The 21,320-nt window shown below is 53.4% G+C and overlaps 1 protein-coding gene across 2 annotated transcripts in view; it reads left to right on the top strand.

Moving 5' to 3' along the window:
- The first annotated feature begins 5,095 nt into the window (after positions 1-5,095).
- The window catches only part of PLEKHM2 (pleckstrin homology and RUN domain containing M2), a 38,925-nt gene continuing 22,700 nt past the window's right edge, over positions 5,096-21,320 (top strand). The window contains exon 1 of one of the 2 annotated variants that reach the window (XR_005066342.1): positions 5,096-5,372. Coding sequence is in view for 1 of the 2 variants with exons in the window: in XM_037045150.1 (XP_036901045.1) it covers positions 5,313-5,372 (60 nt within the window). In the remaining variant the exon portion in view is untranslated. The remainder of the gene's footprint in view (positions 5,373-21,320) is intronic. The other variant, XM_037045150.1, reaches the window with a different exon arrangement.

The raw sequence follows: 21,320 nt of genomic DNA, 5'->3' as shown, positions 1-21,320 counted from the left end.
CTGAGACCCAGCCAGCTTATTGAGGTGTCGGTTTGCAAGTTTTAGGGATTCTGGACCAGGGTGACTGCTGAATTTCGGTTTCATGTGGATTTTAAAAGGTGACATTCTGAGCTCAGTACGTTTGCAGGCATCGGTGTGAAGTAGTACTTGCATCATTCCCACATGTAAGGCTCATCTCGATGCTGATGAACAGACCCTCTGCCAACGGCTGGGCAGACTCACCACAGTTCTTCATGGTCTTCCTAGAGTGGAAAGACCTAAATCACACAGACATGAAAAGAAGCGGCCTTATGTGGGCTCTAGTTCTCTCTGTCCTTTTAATTCTGTAGACATCTGAAAATTTTTTCTGCAGCCTCGTTAAATTAAAAATGAATCAGGAGATATTCATTTAATAAACATTGCGTATCACATGCCAGATGGCGTGAGCTGAGCAAAGGTGCGTATTCCCAATCACCTACAGCAGTCTCTTTGAAGAATGGCAACAAACAAAATGCTAGGTAGTAATACTTCCTATGATGAAAATTGAGTAGATTGGGCCTTAGCCAGGTAGCTCAGTTGGTTAAGCTGCCTCGTTTTGGTTTCCCCAGCTCCCTTCCTCCCTCCCCCTGTCTCTAGAGTCAACAAGCAGGTCCTTGAGTGAGGATATTAGGTATTAGGATGGTTAGGTCATCCTAATACCCCAAGGTTGCAGGTTCAATCCCCAGTCAGGGTACATACAAGAATCGACCAATGAGTACATAAATGAGTGGAACAACAAGGTGATTCTCTTCCTCCTCGTCCTTCTCCCCCTCCTCCTCCTTCTTCTTCTCTGTAAAATCAATACATAAAAATATTTTTAAAGATTTGGTAGATTGGCATGTTGGAAGAGACTAGAGGCTACTTAATGTTGGGTAATTCATTAGAAAGTTCTGAGGAGCTAACCTTTGAGCTTTGACTGGCAAGGCTCCTGCCAGGCAAGGATTTGGGAATGTATGTTAGGCTAGGCTGAGGGACCAAAAAGGCCAACATGTTAGTAATGTATTACAAGAAAAATTGCCTATCTGACCGTCCAAGAAAAGTGTTACCGATTAACGGGCAGCTTTCCTCCACACCGCACAGTGATTCAGGGAACCAGGCTCTTGACACCTGGTAAGCCTGACATCCGCTTTTGCTTCATCCTACCTGGTGGAAGAAGAAACAGCATGGAGAAGCCCAGCCTAGAAGTGGACCACTTTACTTCTGTTTGTGTTGCCCTGGAGAGAACTTGATGGTAGAGTCCTGCCTGCCGCAAAGGAGGCTGGGAAATGTAGTGCCGCACTGCTTGGCTACGCAGCTGCTACCGTGGACACAGACGTTTTGGACGAACGGCTGAAGGCCTCTGCCACACTGGGAAGGGCATCCTCAGGTGCGTGCCCACTGGCACGTGTGAGAAACAGAAGGCTGGCAGAGACCAGCACACACCAGCTGAGAGATGAGGACACGAGGTAGAGAGAGAGCTGGAGCAAATCAGATCTCTCCTCGGAGGCCAGAGGAAAGAGGATGGGTGTCATTCCAGAAGCTATGACAGGAAGCTGTTCGAGGCTTTTAAACTGGGAGGTTGAATGATTCCCTAATCTTCACCAACCCGTCTCGCTGACTGGACAGTATTGAGGAAGGAGCTGGATCTTCAACATTTGAAAATAAAATCACTCAGATTAAAGCTGCCTCATCTTGGTTTCCCCAGTCCTAAAGTTGTGGATTGCACTCGTGGTGCCAGAGTTAAGGCACGGGAACCGGACGGGTGCTGCTGTGTACAGCCAGCCCCTCCCATCTTCCTCTCGGAGGCGGGGACTGGTTCCACACGCCTGATGGCCAAAGAAGTACTGGTTCCCTCCTCTGGAAACACAAGCATGTCTGCCTTGAGTTGGGGGCAAAGGGAGGAAGAAGAAGGAGGACAAGAAGAGGGAGGAGGAGGAGGAGAAGAGGAACAAGAACAACAACCAAATCGTTTTTCCTGTGTCACTGAGATTTGGAAACTAAGAGCAGTTTGCCCGGGGCCCTGTCATGAGTCAGTGGAGGCTTTTGATTCCTGATGCCTCAGAGTCTCGTGCACTTTGCATGTGATCAACAAAGTCTTGTGCAATAAATGAATGGGCTTCAATTTTGAGTTTACATGACTGCCAATAACAGGATCATGGGCATCCTGGTTGGGGGTGGTTCCTTTTTTTTTCTTTCCCTTTTTTTTTTCTTTTCTGAGCTGCCTCATTTTTGATGGGCAAGAATGGATTCCACATTTGAGCTCTAAACACCCACACTTGGGCCCCTCCCTGTCCCTACAAAAAGTCTTGTGAGACTAAAATGTGCCTCTCTTCTCCCCACCCTGCCCTGCCCCGCCCCACTCACGTATGCACGCACACATGAGGAATTTGGTAGGCTCTGAGACCATCTGCTCTTCCTGAATGCCCTAAAAGGTTGGAGGTAACCAAACCCAAGGTGTGAAGATGAAAACAGTATGCAGAAATGCCACTACCTTCTTACATCACAGGGCAGCGATAAAAACGCCTGTGGAAGCTGTCACGTGCCTGAGCACAGGTCAGGAAGCTGCTGACCAGCAGAAGCTGCTGCCCAGAAGCTGGCTTGCTACTTGACAGCAGTAGAAGAATCACAAAGCCAGGTGGTTCCACTTCGGATCGAATGGATCTCGAGCCAGGGCTGCTTCCAACAGGCTGGGGCCCGCAGGCACCCTGACGTGGGTGGAGTCGGAAGGGAGGGCGCCCAAGTGAAGAGACTGGTCATTCAAGTTGGCTTTCCTCCTACGTGCCACAAACACCTTGAGACAAACTGACTGCTTCTTTCCTCATTCAGAGGAATGTGTCCTCAGTGCTCAGCCTTTTCTCTACCAGTCCAGTGGCTCCAGCCCCGCCTGTCATTCTGCCCCTGCCCGGCTCCACAGAAGCTGTCTCTTATTTTCCTAATCTCAGTACTAATAAGAAAATGTCCTGTGTTTAGAGACGTTGCTTCTTTCCTTAAAGGGTTAGTTCAAAGGGGTCCCGTCCTAGAATAAGACGAAAAAGTGTAAAGGGATCCTTAGCTCAGAAAAGGACACCAGTGCCCTGGCTGGTGTAGCTCAGTGGATTGAGCGCGGGCCTTCGAACCACACGATCCCGGTTCGATTCCTAGTCAGGGCACATGCCTGGGTCGCAGGCCAGTGCCCAGCAGGGGACTCGCGGGAGACAACCATACATTGATATTTCTCTCTTTCTCTCCTTCCCTTCCCCTCTAAAGATAAATAAATAAATCTAAAAAAAAAGAGAAAAGGACACCAGTGGTTTCTGGGCTCCACCACCTGCTGTAAATCTAAAAAAAAAAGGAAAGGACACCAGTGGTTTCTGCAGGCAAATTACGCTCGTCCCTCGATCTCGTCTGTGGGAGAATGAATGAGGACATACCAGGCAGACTGAAAGCACTGAGTTCCGTGCGTGCCGCAAGTCAGCACTCAGCGCAGCATCGCCATGGACCTCCCCGTGAACAATTCCTGCCCTAGATCCCAAGGTGGAACCAGAATGCAGCAACCACAGTTTCTCAAGTAGTTGTTCTCGTTCCTTCTCTCGACACATACTTTTGTCCCCTATCCAGTCACAGAATAACAAAACAGCGCCCTGGCCCATGTGGCTGCATTAGCTGGAGCTCCCTCCCATAGGCAGAAAGGTCACTGGTTTGATTCCATTCCAGGTCAGGGCACATACCCTGGTTGAGAGTTCAGTCCCCAGTTGGGGCGTGTAAGAGAAGCAACCAATCCATGTTTCCCTGGCACATCGATGTTTGAATGATACGCCAATTTTCACCAACCTGTCTTGCTGAGTGGACAGTATTGAGGAAGGAACTGGATCTTCAACATTTGAAAATAAAATCACTTAGATTAAAGCTGCCTCGTTTTGGTTTCCCCAGCTCCCTCCCTCCCTCTCCCTGTCTCTAGAGTCAAGCAGGTCCTTGAGTGAGGATTAAAACAAAACACCACAAAACAACGACCAACATCTTGAGTCTCCCCTGGGGAAACGAAGGGATAGAGGGGGATCTTCGGGGATGTGTGGGGTGAGGTCCATCCAGGATCAGCTGCAGAGTTGGTGTGTCCCGTAGGTGGGGGTGACTGGGTCTGGGAGGCTGAGTGCTGGTCACCTGGGCAGAGAAGAGGGAGCACCGGGCACCCGACCCCTTCCCGCGCCCCCCTTCCCCCGGGTGGCGCACCGGGGGGGAGCTGAGGTGCTCTGCTGCCTCAGCTCCCCCCGGTGGCGCACCGGGCAGCTGAGGCTGGGGTGCTCTGGGGATCCAGGGCAGAGAAGAGGGAGCACCGGTGCAGCTGAGGCCCTGGGGATCCAGGGCCCTTAAGAATGAAAAGGGCAACGCTCGTTCTGCAACGCGTACATATATTGAATCTGGTTGTAGACCTGAAACTAGTGTCAGTTATATCTCCGTTTTTTAAAGTGACAACGAAAGTATATGTTGACGTTTAACAAAAGAATAAAAAGGAGAAACGAGTACCAGGAAGACATTAATTTGGGCCCAGAGGAATGGAGGGGGCCAGGCAGGGGGCTGAGAACTCGGCGCAGACAGCGAACTCGGAGCGGGGTGGGCGTGGGTCCCAGGGGTGCGGGCCGGCCGCAGGGCCCAGCGCAAGGGCAGGAACGGGCCGGGGCTGCCAGTGGAGCGCAGAGCGGGTGTTGGGGAGGAGGGAGGGACGAGGACCTGACAGTGGGGACGCAGGGGGAACGTGTGGAGGGCAGGGCCCGGGCCAGTGAGGGCCAGAGGGCGCGGGCGGAGGGGGGCAGGTCGATATGGGGTGCTGGGGTCCCAGGCCGCCCACAGCCAGGGGACCCAGGCCTGTTCACTGAGGGGTCCGGGCATGGCGGGGGCTTTGCGCTAAGGAAGAGGAGTCGCGGGGTCTCCAGGCTGAAGGGCAGGCATGGGGGGTGTCCCCTGGGTACCCGGCCGAAAGGACTACAGCAGCTTGGGGAAGCTGAGGGCTGGGGCCTGTGGGGACCCCGGGGTCCGTGGGCTGAGGGGGCGGGTCCTGGGTCCCAGGGTCCCGGGGCGTAAGCGTCCCCGCGGCCGAGGCACCGCCCCGCCTGACATCAGTTCCGCCGCCGCCCCGCCGCCGCCGCGCACAGCCGCGGCCTCCATCCCCGCCGGGCCGGGCGGAGCGAGGGGCCGGGCGAGGCAAGGGGAGGGCCGGGCGGCGGGCGCCGGGCCCCGCGGCCGGCACGACGGAGTCCCCGCACGGCCGGCCGCAGCGGTTGGCGGCGGCCCCGGGTCCCCGGCGCGGGAAGCGGCGGCGACGGGGCGGCGGCGGCGGCGACATGGAGCCGCGGGAGGTGAAGGACCGGATCCTGGAGAACATCTCGCTGTCCGTGAAGAAGGTGAGCACGGCCTGCTCGTCCCGCCCGGCCCGACCCCTCCCCGCGCCCCCCTTCCCCCGGGTGGCGCACCGGGGCCAGGGTGCCCCCTGTCCCCGGGGAGCCTCGGGGACGCCGCCCTTCCCCGCCGCGACCCGGGGGCCCAGGAGCCGCGGGCCGGCGGAGGAGAAGTGGCGCGGCTCACGTGAGCGCCGCTGCCTCCGAGCTATTTTTAAAGAACAAAGTTGAGGTCAGCGTCCCCAGCCAGGCCCCGGGGCCCTGCGTCCCTTACTGGGGCCGAGACCCGCCCGCGCCCCCGCTCCAGCATCAGAAAAGCCCGGGAGGACCCCCGCCCGCCGCGCATCTCTGGGCGGCATCCCTGCATCCTCGGCCTCTCCCGGGCTTGCGGCTACGCCGGAGGGTGCGAGGCGTGGAGGGCAAAGGCCGGCCAGCAGCCGCTTCCAGTTTTCCCAGGCCCGGTGACAGTTCGGGGCCTCCGGGCTTGACCGGTGTGCTTGAGGGTGACTGTTTTGAAGGGGCTTTTCAGAGCTTTGACTGAGAACCTGAAGCCCCTGGGGGTTGCATTTGGGATGGTGGCTCCCAGGACTCAGTGACACCACAGGCCCCTTGGTGAGCGGGGCTCCCGTATTCCAGGTAGAAAAAAATATTACCTATTGCGGGGTATGTGACTGTGTGGGGGACGAAGTCAGCTTACCTGAAAAAGGGTCCCGTTCTAGAAGATGGAATTCATTGTCACTTAAAACAAAACCAGAACTGCAGTCATTTCAGGATGTCGATGGGTTTTTTTTTCCTAATCTGAATTCCTCGATCACCCAGAAATGGGGGGAGGAGGGGGATGACGTGGGGGTGGGGCATCAGATTACTTGCTCACTTCAACAAACCAAAATGAAGAAAATTAATTAAATCGACCATTATGTTTAAAGAACGTTTGCTCACTCAAATGCCTCAAAAGTAACGTAGGCCAGCAATTTTACCTTCTGTAAAGATGTAAAAGTAGGTTCAAAATGATTTTCCTAAGATACTTCTCTAAAAGCACGACCGAAAGTAACATTGCAGACATCCAACAAAAGTTTTGTTTAGTTTTCCTGAACTTTGCTAATGTAATTGGGGTGTAGGTTTTTTGTTTTTTGTGGGTTTTTTTGTGTTTTTTTTTTAAAGATTTTATTTATTCATTTAGAAGAGTGGAAGGGAGGGAGAAAGAGAGGGTGAGAAACATCAGTGTGTGGTTGCCTCTCACATGGCCCCGCACTGGGGACTCGGCCTACAACCCAGGCAATATGCCCTGACTGGGAATCGAACTGGCAACCCTTTGGTTTGCAGCCCAAGCTCAATCCACTGAGCTACATGAGGCAGGGCTGTTTTTTGGTTTTTGCTTACTCAAGGAGTGCAGGCAGAATGAGCAAATGCTTTGTTAGAAGGCAGTAAGTCTTTTGTAATGGAGGAGAAAGAGGCTGCTGACTTCAATCCTTCTAGTCTGGGCTGTTCCGGCTTTAGGTGGGCCAGGTGCTTTGTCTTTGGCTTTTCAACAAGTGAGTGGGGACAGCCCTGGGCAGAAGGACGGGAGACAGGGACACTGTCATCCCTGACAGGGACACTGTCAGCACAGACCTTTGGAAGGTAGAGATACACTTTGTAAATTAGAGGAGTGAATTATGAAGGAGTTGTTTGTCAAAGTTCTTCTAATTGTATGGGTTCGGACAAGCTCATTTTATTGAACTGTAATGCATACCAGAGACAGAAGTCGCTCCCTAGAAGCCGGAAACCCACCTCTGGGTGTCTCACCAGGGAAGGCACAACTGGCATCTTTGTTAAGAACATGGATTCTGGCCCTGCCTCGTGTAGCTCAATGGATTGAGCGCGGGCCTGTGAACCACACGATCACGGTTGGATTCCCAGTCAGGGCACGTGCCTGGGTTGCAGGCCGGTTCCCTGCAGGCCAACTCCCAGCAGGGGATGCACGAAAGGCAACCATACATTGATGTTTCTCTCCCTCTCTCCTTCCCTTCCCCTCTAAAGATAAATAAATAAAAAATATATATAAAAAAAAGAACATGGATTCTGGAGTCTGGCCACTCAGTTGAATACCTGCCCTGCCAGTTAATAACCCTGTAACCTTGAGTAGGTCCCTCAGCCTCTCCATGTCTCAGTGTTCCCATCCGTAAAGCAGGGATAAAATCAGCTTTGCTTTGAAGAGTTAAGGACAGTGTGTATGAAGAGTGCTCGGCAGATGCTTGACCCAGGCTTACTAAGCCGTCTGACTTTGTTTTGGCTGCTGTAGCAAACTAGGTGGCTTATAAACAACATACATTTATTTGTTGCACTTCTCCTCCCCCAGGTTGCAGACCAGTTTCTCACCAGGGGGGAAGGGATGTGGCAACTCTCAGCCCCGGGTGTGTGGGGGTGTTTCTTCTGCAAGGGCTTCACCCTCGGGACCTAAACACCTCCCCAAAGCCCAGCTCCGAATACCATCACACTGGGGGGCAGGGTTTCAGCAGGTGAATTGGGGGGCACAGATGTTCAGTCTGCAGCGTAAGGGGCAGTTATGTCTGTTTGTCATAGAGCCGGTTGCTCACTTGTGCAAGACCTGGGGATGGCCAAGTGCCGCCCCACCTGAAGGCTGTTATACAACACCATCTGGACCAAGTACCGCCTTCCGTTCGTTGCATGCCGTGTCTCAGGGAACTGTTTGGTGATTCTTGCCCCATGAGGTGCGTTGGGTTTCCCGAACTAGATAGAGCGTCTGCGTCTGCTTCTCACAGGGATCAGTGAGTTGGGTACGGCAGTCGGCGCTGAGGGCAGCTGTCTCAGGGTAAGATCTGTCCTGGAATGCCAGTGTCATTTAAATTTGTCTAGTACCGTGAGAGTGGCTTCCTACCACTAGTAAAGTGTTCTTTTTTTAAGACATATTATTTATTCATTTTGAGAGAGAGGGGAAGGGAGGGAGAAAGAAGGAGAGAAACATCAATGTGTGCCTCTCACACACCCCTCCACTGGGAACCTGGCCTGCAACCCAAGCATGTACCCTGACTGGGAATCGAACTAGCAACCCTTTGGTTCTCAGCTCGTGCTCAATCCACTGAGCTACACCAGCCAGGGCTAGTAAAATGTTCTTACTGATCCTTATAGTGTGAAGAAACTGAGGTGTGGATTTTTGCAAGAAAATAAAAACCACCCGCTGTGTATTACTGTGTCTGGAGAGGGAGTCGTTTAGAATGTGTCATTGAGGTAGAGTTCACCTACACCCCTGTCCAGCTGGGTGAGTTCTCCCAGAGTGAGCACACCCACACATCCCGCGCTGGGGTCAGGAACCAGGATGTGACCATCGTCCCAGAAGCCCCGCCCACGCCATTCCCCTCCCATACACTGTACCCCAGTGTAACCCCTGTTCCGAAGCACTGTTGTCAAGTTCAGCTGTTTTCACTCCTAGACTCTGTGAGGATGAATGTGGGCTGTGTAACACTGTATAACACTGGAGGGCCAGACCCTATGTTCTGATTGAAGGCAGGCTTCCCCGGGGGTTGGAGAGAGAGAAGAGTTTCATAGTTAGACAGGTAAGTGGACATGATCACCGTGGAAGTGAGGTCCATGTGTCCCGGAAAGGACACCGTACTTTCCCAAGGCAGCTGTGCAGCCCAGCAGACACAAACGCAGGTTCCCTAGGGGCACAGACCAGGCCCTGGGTTTGAATTCTGCGTTTGGGCTATGTTGACCTTGGCCAATTACTGGACCTGAGGTAGCCTCAGCAGCCAGAACTGACTCATGGGGTTGTAATGCGTATGAAATCATGGGAGATAATACACTTAAAGCGTCCAGCACGAATGGCAAGGCCTGAACAAACTGTCGGCCGCCTCCTTCTCCTGCGAGTGTCTGTGAGAACTCTGCAGGCTGCTCGTGCAGGGTCCGATCAGCCTTACACTACACTTTTCCCTTTGTTCAAGCCCAGGGTTTCCAAACCTCTTTGAAAAGGCCAGATGATAAATACTTTCAGCCCATACTGTCTTTGTCCCAATACTCAGCTCTGTCCCTGAAGCTAAAATCAGCCACAGTCGGCCTGTCCCCGTCTGCACGTGGCTGTGATCCAGTAAACCTGTTTACCAGTGTGTAGGCAGCAGGTTGGACTCTGCACACGTGGACATGTGTGTGCACGCAGGAAAGTCCTCGCCAGGGTAGGCTGGGGACCGCTTCCAGAGACGTTGGTGAAAGTGGCCCAGAGATCACCAGATCTCTATTGTATTTGGTCAGGCTTGTGGCGTGAATACGGACACTTGTCAGTCCCATCATGCGTCCGTGTGTTGAGGTTTTCAAAAACATACTGTTCATCGTCCGTGTGTTCTCGCTGTCCTGGGCCCTACCTAGGAGGGTGGTAGCGAGCAGGGCAGGTAAGATCCCTGGCCTATGGAGTATTTTTGGTAGGAGAGGACGAGTGATGGATTTAGTGCCCAAGCCAATACGAAGATGGTTTCCGACGTGACAGGTGTTATGCAGGCATCAGGCAGGAGAATGTGATCACTGATTGGCAGGGGAGTTTGCTGTGGATGAGGGGACAGGGAAGACTTGCCTAAGGAGGTGACATTGCATTCAGCAGGGGGCACTGACTAGGACAAGGGAATGAGACGCTATTCTAAGAAAATGAGTAGTTTTTTAAAGAGCGCACAAATAGCTCGGAAGCCTGTGAAACAAAAAGTAAGCAACCCCTGTTTTCTGTCTCCTCGGCCCCAAGTCCGCTCCCTTTGAACAGGGTGACTACATGAGGTTTGATAAAGTCACTGGCCTTCAGGGGGTGTTGCTGGGCTGTGACAACCCTCCCTGGCCTGGGCCTCCCCCCTCCTCAGCTGGACGGCCCCACCAGTTTGGCTGTGGGTGAGGTTCCGTTTCTAGCCGGGTGCACCGTGCGTGGGACAGGGGGTCTCCCAGTCGGGGTCGGCTGGTGAGTTGAGCAGCTGTCCAGCTGAGCCCGTCGGAGCAGCTGCGAGGGGTGGGCTTCCCCCGGCCCCATTTTCCCGCTCCTTCAGAGCTGAGGTCTGCCAGAACGTTAAAAATGAGCCAGGGCAGCCCAGACTAGGTGTGGCTCCCTGGGTTGGGCATCGTCCCACAGACAGAAAGATCGCTGGTTCGGTTCTTTGTCAGGGCACGTGCCAGGTGCATGCGAGGCGCAGCCTATCGATGTTTCTCTCGGACATCAGTGTTTTGCTCTGTTTCTCACTCCTTACCCCTCTCTCTAAAAATAAATAAATGCAATTAAAAAAATAAATGAAAATTAGGGCAGCTCATTTCTGGAGAGGGGCTGGTGGTTAGGGGTACATGGGAATTATATTGACCATTTGCTTTCAATCAATAGTTTTGTTCTCTCTGGTTTCTTGGAAGAACCCAGTTCTGAACACCCCTCAGGAGTCCCCTGGGCAAAGCTCTAAATAAAATAATACGTACATACCCGTTTTATAACCCGAAGCCCGAGGGTCAGGGCTGCTGCCCCTCCCTTCCCCTCCCTTCCCCTCCCACCCCCTCTTCCCCTTCCCTGCCTGTGGGCTGACCCGGGCAGTTCCTCCGCGTCCTCCTCCCTCACTGAGTAGAGGCTGTCTAGTGAGGCATGTGGCGGATCGGGAAGCCCCCGGCCAGGCAGCGCGGTCGTGTGTGCCCTACCCCAGTGCCCCACCCAGGCCCAGCATTAGATACCAGTGGGGAATCGTAAACTGCCCGGCCCATTGCATTTTAAGACATGGTTCTCCTTTTACAAACTGCTTCTCTAACCCTCGGTTTCTGTGTGAAGACTCTCCCTCCACCACCGGACAGCCTGGGCCCGCTTTCTCCATGGCAGGCTCTAGCATTAGGCCCACTCAGAGGGTCAGCGCCTGTCTGGTCATTGGAGGCCAGGCAGAAACTCACCCGCCCCTGGGGTTAGACACAGACAGGTGGCCACCTGGGGGCAGCAGGCCCCCTGTCCCTCCTGGTGGGCCTCAGTGGTGTTTCTGTAGGCACAGGACCACTCAGAGTTTCAGGGGGAGCAGTGGCGAGTCCTGTAGCCCCGCCGACCCCCCCGAAAACTCGTCCATCTGGAGCCCGTGGTGAGAAGAAATCCTCAGCAAAGTGGAAAATCTGTGGCTGGCCGACAGAAATGTTAGGTCTGGAGACTAACGTTGAGTGAGGGGAGCAGTGGAGAAGATGGGTTTTTGTGTGGAAAGAAAGGCGCCGGGGCTGGGAGCGTGAGCGTCGTGGGAAGACGAAGGCTGGCATTTGTGGGTGCGGTGGGGCTCCTGGTGGGTCCGTCTTCTCCCCCTGCCGTGCCCGCCTCAGGCATCCGCATTTACCGCCAAGGCAACAGCATGGAGCCACCGAGTGGGCGGTGCCCTTGTGTCTGAAGGGGGCAGCGGGCTTTTCTCCCTTGGGGGTGAAGAGCTCTCCCGGTGGTCTCCGTGTTGCTGAAGCAGGCCTCTGCCTTGGGACTTGGGACCCCAAGTGTGATGCCCACCTCTGGGCCCAGAGCTGTCCCCCTTGGTTTGGGCCCCAGCCCCTCCTCCTCCTGTGACTGCGGCCTGCGTAAGGCGGGGGTGTCCTAGACCTGTTTGAGGGAGGAGAGTAAGTAAGAACAGTTTCTGGGAGAGTCCATCTGGCTGGAGCCCAAAAGTCAGGTCACTGATCTGTCGGTCCCCAGGAGCACCTGGGGTCCTGGGAGCGTCCGTTCTGTGTCGCTGGCCAAGTGCTGTTCCTGCCGTGCAGACATTCTCCCCTGTCTCGTTTTCCCTTTGCTTACAGATGCTTACAACATTATAAAAATATATAAGGAAGAAGGTATTGGTTTCCTATAGTCTCCTTTTCTCCCTGGGCGACTGTACTTAAGAGTTGGAACAAAGAGATTCTAAGACACCCAGTGATATATGAGAATAAGGAAAGGACTGTTGTAGAGCTGAAATCCACACAGATCTCAAAACTGCACTGTTGTTAGCAGTGAACCTCCGTTTACACTTTCGCCCTAGGCTCTTGATTTTTGATACTAGGCTACCGAGGCATGAAATGTCCGAACACACTGAAATGTCCGAGGGGAAAGGAGTAGGGATACGAGAAGGATCCCTGCGTTGAACTCACCATTTCTACACCTGCTGCGTTACACAGTTCCTCTGTCGGGCTCGCCACAGACTTAGAGGGCGTTTATTTAATACACGAGGGAAATGAGCTTTGGGGAAGTAACTCACCCAAGGTTATAACCCTCAGAAGGGCCGAATGTAATTTTATCTCCTTAACAGTTAAGGAGTAGTTACACTTATGCAGTCCTAAATTATTTCGGCCCTTTGAAGGCAACCCCGAGGCGGAGGTGGCCCCCAGTGAAAATGAGTTTGACACCCCTGACCTAGAAGGAGAGACACGCGAAACAGATCACGACAGAAACCGCGGGCCCTCCTGATGTCATGTCATAACTGTTATGGATTTGTACTCCACGGAGCTGGGTTTTTCTTTTAAGATTATTTATTTATTTTTAGGGAGAGGAGAAGAGAGGGAGGGAGGGAAGCATCGATCGGTTGCCTCTCGTATGTGCCCCAGCCAGGCACTGAACCCGCAACCCAGCCTCGTGCCCCGCTCAGCAACCTTTCACTTTGCTGGACAGTGCCCAGCCAACTGAACCACACTTGTCCAGGCTCCATGGACTTCTTGTCATCCTTCCTAACTCTTTACTTACATCTTCGGCCTCTCTGAAGTCTCTGACTGTATTGCGCAGGCCTCGGTGAGGGCAAGGGTGCCTGCAGTGTCCCCTGCCCATCCAATGCTGAGATTTAGACAGGGACCCGATGACCTTTTTCCTTAGTGAAATGGTCGTCTGGGTGGGGGAAGCACGCATGCGGTCGTATTGTGGGTACAGCAGAGGAGAGGGGAAGTGAAAGACCATGAAGGCTCCCAGGCTTGGAAAGACCGGTTAAAACGGGGCTGTGAAAAACTCCCTTCCTCCCCCCACCACTGCCCCACACAGCACTGACCAGGGAGTGCCCAGAAAACACTGTGCGGGGCCTCTGCCAGCCCTGCTTCCACCTGGCAGCAAAGGTCGGGAGTAGAGTGGTGCGTGTGCGTCCTTTCAGGCCATTGGTTGGCTGTGAGGTCCCTGGCGTTGGCCTCCTGGCAGAGCCTCTTGCCATCTCCCTCCCCACTCCCAAAGGAGTCACTGGTTCCTGCAGGAGAGGTCAGGCCCTGTGCTGAGTCTGGGGGCAGAACAGCCCTAGGGCGTCGGGGCCGGGACACTCCCCTTCCAGGAAGGAGAAGCTTGTAACTGCTCTTGGAAAGCACAGTCTGTCCAATTACCCAAGAGATCTCTGCCCAACCAGGCCAGTCCCCTCCTACTTTCATTGTTCCAATGCCCCAAAGAAAGCATAAAAAAATGAAATCCAAGTACCCGCTTAATTCAAGTACCTGCTTTTCTCAGCTTTCCCCGCTGCGTATCTTTCACCAGAGCTGCCAGTAAGACAAGAGCTGGCTATCTCTCCAGCAAAAGGGCTAATGAGCCATGATTTGGAAGGTGGGAAGGAAAGATGGACAATTGGGTGTATTTAGTGGCAAATGAGTGGCTAAGAAGCATTGATTTCAAGACTTCTGCCAAGATGGAGGCATAGGTGGAAACACTGTGCCTTCTCCCACAACCAAGTTTGAATACAACAAAGGTTTGGAGAACAAAGACACAGCCAAAGAACAGAAAATTGAATTATACAGAAGTCCGACAACAACTAACTGTTCAGCCGGGACGGTAAGAGGAGCGGAGCCAGCAGCAGAGCAGGGTCGGGCAGGACAGATCCCCCGACCTAGGCGCGCAGGTGGCCCGGACCCAGTCAGGGTGTGGAACAGACTGACTGCAGTCGCACATTCACACACAGTGAGACAGACCACGCAGGCCCCAGGGGGCGAGGGCTGATGGCGGTGGCACACTCGAGTGCAGTGGGACGAAATGCGCAGGCCCCGGTGATGGTGGCAGCTGCTGCACCTGTGGGGGCCTCGGTGGGAGGCAGCAGACGGGATGCCAGTGCTCCTCTTTGACCCCACCCCCACATACAGTGTCACAACCCAGCAACTGAGTTGCCCTGCTCTGGTGAATACCTAGGGCTCCAATCCTGCTACGTAACAGGCACAAACAGCCCAAAAGATGGCGCAAGAAGAACTCAAAGTCCCAGAGCCGATAACTCTAAGTGACCGAGAAATGCCAGCCTCTCAGAAGCGCAGTTCAAGACACTGTTTATCAGGATGCTCACAGAACTGGTTGATTAAAGTCACAAGTTAGAGGAAGATATGAAGGCTAAACTAATTGAAATGAAGGGAAATGCACAGGAAACCAATAGTGATGAAAAGGAAACTGGGACTCAAATCAATGGAATGGACCAGAAGGAAGAACAAAACATCCCACCAGAAAGGAATGAAGAAATGAGAATTCAAAAAAATGAGGAGAGGCTTAGGAACCTCCAGGTCATCTTTAAACGTTCCAACATCTGGATTATAGGGGTACCAGAAGGGGGAAACAGCCACGAGTGGAAAACTTATTTGAATAAATAATAAAGGAGAACTTCCCCAGTCTGGCAAAGGAAATAGACTTCCAGAAAATCCAGGAAGCTCAGAGAGTACAAAGAAGTTGGACCCAAGAAGGAACACACCAAGGCACATCATCATTACATTAGCCAAGACTAAAATGAAGGAGAGAATCCTAGAAGCACCAAGAGATAAGGGGACAGTCACCTACAAAGGAGTTCCCATCAGACTGTCAGTGGATTTCTCAAAAGAGACCTTACAGGCAAGAAGGGGCTGGAAAGAAGTATGCCAAGTCATGAAATCCAAAGACCTACATCCAACATTGCTTTATCCAGCAAAACTTTTGTTTAGAATGGAAGGACAAATAAAGTGCTTCTCAGATAAGGTCAAGTTCAAGCAGTTCATCATCACCAAGCCCTTATTATATGAAATGTTAAAGGGACTTATATAAGAAAAAGAAGATGAAAAATATGAACAGTGAAAGGACAGCAAACTCACAGTTATTAACAACCACACCTAAAACAAAAGCAAACCAAGAGGACAGCTAGATCAGGAGTGGAACCATAGAAATGAAGAACACATGGAGGGTTAGCAACATGGGAGTGGGAGGAGGAGAAAGGGGGAGAAGGTACAGAAAATAGCATAGACAGTAGGTAGAAAATAGGGGGGAGGGCAAAAATAGTGGGGGAAATATAGAATCTAAAGAACTTGAGACACGTGGTTATAAACTAAGGGGGGGAGAATGGTGGGGGAGGGAGTGTGCGGGTGGAGGGGAATGAAGGGGGGGAATAGAACAACTGTAGTGGAATAATCAATAAAATATATTTTTTTTAAAAAAGCACTAGCAACGGTGCAGAAGGTGTGGAAGGGCTGGCTCTTCCTTGCACTTCCCTGGGCCTCACTTTCTCTCCACCTGTCACCCTGTCCACTTCCTTGCACGTTCCTCACCCGCAATAAACTTTTTCGTCACGGTTTAAAAAAAAAAGCAGAAGAAGCATTGATTTCACCCAGTTTGCTTAGGGGAAAATGCGGCCCATGGTGAACAAGCAGCACACGCCTTATGACGGCTCTACGTGTGCGGGGGGCCAGTCAGTCCCAGGATGGCACCCAGCACAAGCCCATCCTGGGCGGAGCCGTTGGCTAAAGGACGGTGTTTTTCATGACCCCCAAGACAGCTGGCTGATCGTTTCCGAACCACAGGGTCTCCGACTGGTTCTCATGCAGGGGTGATTTCCTCTAGCTCTTCTTTTTTTTAAAGATTTTATTTATTTATTTTTAGAGAGGGAGAGACACATCAATGCATGGTTGCCTCTCGAGCGCCCCCTACCAGGGACCTGCCTCACAACCCAGGCATGTGCCCTGGCTGGGAACTGAACTGGCGACCCTTTGGTCTGCAGTCCAGGGCTGGCCCCTCGGGTTGTATAATGTACTGTAATTGGTTGTCACTGGGGATGAACTCCTCTCTGGGCGAAGGTGGGGTGGGAGCTCAGGGAGTAAGTCAGAAGCACAGTGGTTGCCGGGGTGATGGAGCAGTGCACACCTGGCAGGCCAACGCCTCTGCCGACTCTCGTTGTCTGGGAAGGAAGCAACAAGGACACTCCGACGTTGTCCCTCACCCCCCAGCTGCCATTATACGGAGCCTGGGGACTGGCCCAAGGACCCACCTGCTCTGCCCTCCTCAAATAGGTGCTGGGATGAGCGCTTTGCATGTGGTTACAGCAGGTGCCCTGACCTTCGCTTTATCCCCAGGTGGGATGGAAGCAGAGGGGCTCCAGGAACAGCTACCTCTGTGGTGTGTGAGCACCCCCGGCCAGGACTCTGCAGTAAAACAGAAGGACAAATGGACAGAGCCAGGAGGTGTCGGAAGTGTCTTCACTTCCTGGGCCCCAGTCTCGTTGCTTCCCAGAATGAGGATTCTGGATGGTTGGTTTGTTTCTGATTTTCGAAGTCCAAGTTTCATTCACTGATAGCCTGTGTCGTGCCGGCATGCCTTCCTGCCCAAGGCGTCCTCACTGAATGAGAGGCCTCAGGAAACCCTTCTTTGCGACTAAGTGGTTTCTGAGGGCTCTTCTGCCCTCAGATTCTGAAATTCTTCAGCCAGGCCGGTAGCCGGCCCTGTCTTAGGTTCCGGCGGAGAGCCTTCACAGAGTCACTGTTGGCATTGACCTTCCGTTCCTCACACTGGGTGAGAGGCATTACTGCTCTTGGAAGCTTTGCTCAGAGACTCCAGCCCATCTGCCTTGGGTGTTTATTTTGTTTGTTCACGTGTTTCGGGTGATTTGGTGGCCTCCTGAAGGGGACCTTGGGTAGCTCCAACCTCATCCTTCNTTCCTGGGCCCCAGTCTCGTTGCTTCCCAGAATGAGGATTCTGGATGGTTGGTTTGTTTCTGATTTTCGAAGTCCAAGTTTCATTCACTGATAGCCTGTGTCGTGCCGGCATGCCTTCCTGCCCAAGGCGTCCTCACTGAATGAGAGGCCTCAGGAAACCCTTCTTTGCGACTAAGTGGTTTCTGAGGGCTCTTCTGCCCTCAGATTCTGAAATTCTTCAGCCGGGCCGGTAGCCGGCCCTGTCTTAGGTTCCGACGGAGAGCCTTCACAGAATCACTGTTGGCATTGACCTTCCGTTCCTCACACTGGGTGAGAGGCATTACTGCTCTTGGAAGCTTTGCTCAGAGACTCCAGCCCATCTGCCTTGGGTATTTATTTTGTTTGTTCACGTGTTTCGGGTGATTTGGTGGCCTCCTGAAGGGGACCTTGGGTAGCTCCAACCTCATCCTTCTCCAGCTGCCGCTGACATGGTTGTGCCTGCTTAGGGTCCCTCTCCCTGGGGGAGTCCAGACATCAAGTTTGGGGACATCCCAACCCCAGAGGTAGTCAGTGGGGTCACATGGCTTAAGCTCTGCCTCCCCCTGAGGGTCCGCCTTGGGAAGAAAATGAGTGTCCCAGTGGCCTGCAGGGGCGGCATCAGCCCCCACACTGTGAACAGAATTCCACAGGCAAGGCAGGAGGCGCCCTCTGCCCAGGAGATTGTCCCCAGCCCGCAGCGCACCTGCAGCAGCGACCACAGCGTGGCAGCCTCGGGGATTACATGGTCCAGCAGGTCCTGCCGCTCAGGGTGGCTCCAAGTTCGAGTCAAGCTCACGTAACAAGGCCAGCATGTATTTAATCACAAGAGGCGATTTCAGGTCAGGTGGCAGTCCCACCCTTCCTTCGTTTGGGGTCCTTTCTGTTTTGGGATTTCGGCCTCCTAGGCTTGGCCCGCTGAGGCTGTTCTGAACTTTCTGTTGTTCAAATACACCTGCTCTCTGTGGAGCCGCAAGGGAGACTGCCGTTTCCCCGGCGACCTCCTCCCCAGGCAGCGGAGGAGCGTCCGTGCCCTCTGTGTGCGGAGCAGGGATGGAGGGGCCACGCACTGAGCCCCGCCGTGGCCACCAGTTCACACGGGCACCTTTGCAGCCCAGCATCTGTCCACCCTTGCAGACTCCCCACTCCCCGCAGTGCAGCCTGGGAGTGGGCAGCAGCATGAGATGCCAGGTCTCCCATCTGGGGGCAGCCTCACAGCCTCTTTAGTCTGACCGACGAGGGAGAAGGAGAGTGGGGCACATGGAACTGCCTTGTTTACATCTGCTCCCCCACACTCGTTCACAGCTACTCTAAGTTACCTATAACAGACCGCTTCTGGGAAGATTTCTTTTCTTTTCTTTTTTTAAGTAGCAATTCTTTTTTTAAAGATTTTATTTATTTATTTATTTATTTATTTATTTATTTATTTATAGAGGGGAAGGAGAGAGGGAGAGAAACATCAATGTATGGTTGCCTTTTGCGCGTCCCCTGCTCGTAGTTAGCCTGCAAGGAACGGGCCTGCAACCCAGGCATGTGCCCTGACTGGGTATCGAACCGCGATCGTCTGGTTCGCAGGCCCGCGCTCAATCCACAGAGCTACGCCAGCCAGGGCTTAGAAGGATTTCTAAACACCAACATTGAACTAGAATTGATTTGTGGTTGCGAGTCCCTAAGAAGCAGACAAGATGGAGAGGGCCGGTGGCGGTGGCGGCCCAGACTGGAGAGCGGGACTAGCCCTAATTAAAATGTTCTGAGTCAGGCGTTTCTGGCTTGCTGGAGTGTGCCACCCACACTTCCCCACAGCCACGGGGTCTGGCCCAGTCTCGTGACGGCCAGTCCGCCCAGCGTGCTTGGCGGGGAGCATAACTGTCCTCCCGGCTTTGAGAATCTGGGGTGGGCCCAGCCCGGTTCTTCCCAGCCTGGTGCCCAAGCGCCCAGTGGCCAACCAGGAGCAGGGAGAGAGTGGCCTGCCGGCCCAGGGTGTGGTCTGGGAACCCCCGTGGGGAGAGGCCTGAGTTGGGAAACCCCAGCTTTTTGTTTTCAGATTACTTTGAATCTTAGTCCTTCTCTTCACTCTCAGCTGCCTTGCTTATTTTTAAATATTCCTCTGATGAGAACTTTTCCACCCTCCCACCATCAGGCACACCGGCCCACCTGCATCTGGGCTCCCATCTGGCCACCCCTCCCCGGGCCAGTGCAGCCCATCCTGTCTTTCCTGCCCGCGCTCTTGACTTTTTTTACTCCATCTGCATTTTCCTGCCACCATTTTGGTAAAACTGGGGAGAGGGTTTTCCTGTACTGCTGTCTTCCCTCCTTTTCTTCCTCCCTCCCTCCACCCCTCCCCTCTCTCCTAACCAGAAATAGACCAACTTTATAGCATTCTGAAAGGCCATGTGCAGCTCTTATCATCTCACGGACTGTCTTGTGTCTGCTAAACCCCCATCCCTTTGCTGTTTTGAAGCAGATCCCAGGCATCCATAAAATTTTCAGTAAGCACTGCTCAAAGATGAGGATTTTCCCCCCATTACCCACTGCCACTATCCCACCTTTAATAATTTAATAATAGCCCTGGCTGGCATGGCTCAGTGGATTGAGCGCTGGCCTGCGAACCAAAGGGTCATCGGTTCGATTCCCAGTCGTGGCACATGCCTGAGTTGCGGGCCAGGTCCCCAGTGGGGGATACACGAGGGGCGGCCACACATTGATGTTTCTCTCCCTGTCTTTCTCCCTCCCTTCCCCTCTCTCTAAAAATAACAAAATCTTTTGAAAAGATAAAATAAAACTTTAATAATAATTTTTCCTCAGTACCATCAACTATCTACTAAGTTTTCGAGTCCCAATTGCCTCATCAATCTCACTTTAAAAATACCCCCTTTGCTTGAAGCAGGGTCCAGATAAGCTCCAACTCTCCCGACAAACTCCTGCCAGGCTTTCGTCCCCACCCCTTCACTCAAATTGCTTTCATCAAGGTTCCCAAGGTCCCCAGCACCTCCCTTTGTGTGGGAATGGGGCCCCGACAAACTGACCCTTCCCATCCTCTGGAAACTTCCTTCACGTGGAGAAAGCTCTGCAGTGCTCCCTGTCCGGGTTTTCTGTGTCTCGGGCTGTGTCTTCTCCGTCTGCAGCAGTGGCCCCAGCCCCCGCTGGGTGTGAGAGTTCCCCAGGGAGCTTTAATGAGAAATGCAGGCTCCCTGGGCCCCACCTGCAGAGTTTTGATCTAGTTGGTTTGGGAAGGTGCCCGAGCATTGTTTCTTTCCTCCAGCCCCCCAGATGAAGTGCGGCTGTTCTGACACGGCGGGGTGCCCCGGCTCAGTGCCCAGAGGCCCTCCCTGCGCTCCCCGGATGACCTTGTCCAACTGCACAGCTTTCAGCAGTGGGTGAGGGTGGGGGGCGCTGCCCTCTGCCTGAGCTGCAGGCCCACTCAGAGAACTGTCTCCTTGACATCCGTCTCTGCTTAGGGATCGATGGGTGTTTTGAACTTACCAGAACCAGAGCAGAACTCTACCTGATCTAGAAAAGGCACCACCATTCAGCTGCTCAGACCAAACTCCTTAGAATCATTCTTGTCCCCGTCCTTCGTCTCATACCCCACATCTAATCCATCCAGAAGTCTCCGGGGCACCACCTTCAGGAGAGATCTTGGGTCTGAGCCTCTCTCACTCCCACCCCCGCAGCCAGCCCCAAGCCTCCATTCTGTGTCCGCGCTAGTGATTGCCTCCGGAGCGGTCTCTCTGCCTCCACCTTGGCCTTGCGCAGTCTTCCCATGGCTATAGTGGCCTTGTAACATACGTAATGCGTTACATTACTTCCCAGTTTTCAGCCTTGCCGTGACTTCTCGTCATACTGGTGATAAAACATGAAGTCCTTCCCCATGGCCTGTACAGCTGCACTTGGTGTGGCCCCTGGCTGCCCTCTGACCTCATCTCTGCTGCTCACATCCTCACTCCCCCGGCTCCGGCCACACCTGTCTCCTCACTGTTGGCCCTGCCTCAGGACCCGCCCACTCTCCCCCAGACACCTCAGCAGTTATTTCGTCAGCCACATCCTCTCTGACCTCATGTTTATAGCAGATTCCCTCCTCTCTGCTTTGTTTTTTATAGTATTATTATTTTCCAA

This window comes from Sturnira hondurensis, unplaced genomic scaffold (genome assembly GCF_014824575.4).
Source record: "Sturnira hondurensis isolate 20B ecotype Veracruz unplaced genomic scaffold, ASM1482457v3 Scaffold0004257, whole genome shotgun sequence".
Classification (NCBI taxonomy): domain Eukaryota; kingdom Metazoa; phylum Chordata; class Mammalia; order Chiroptera; family Phyllostomidae; genus Sturnira; species Sturnira hondurensis.
The sequence above is the reverse complement of the archived record's forward strand: the minus strand, read 5'-3'. Positions and strand labels throughout refer to the sequence as shown.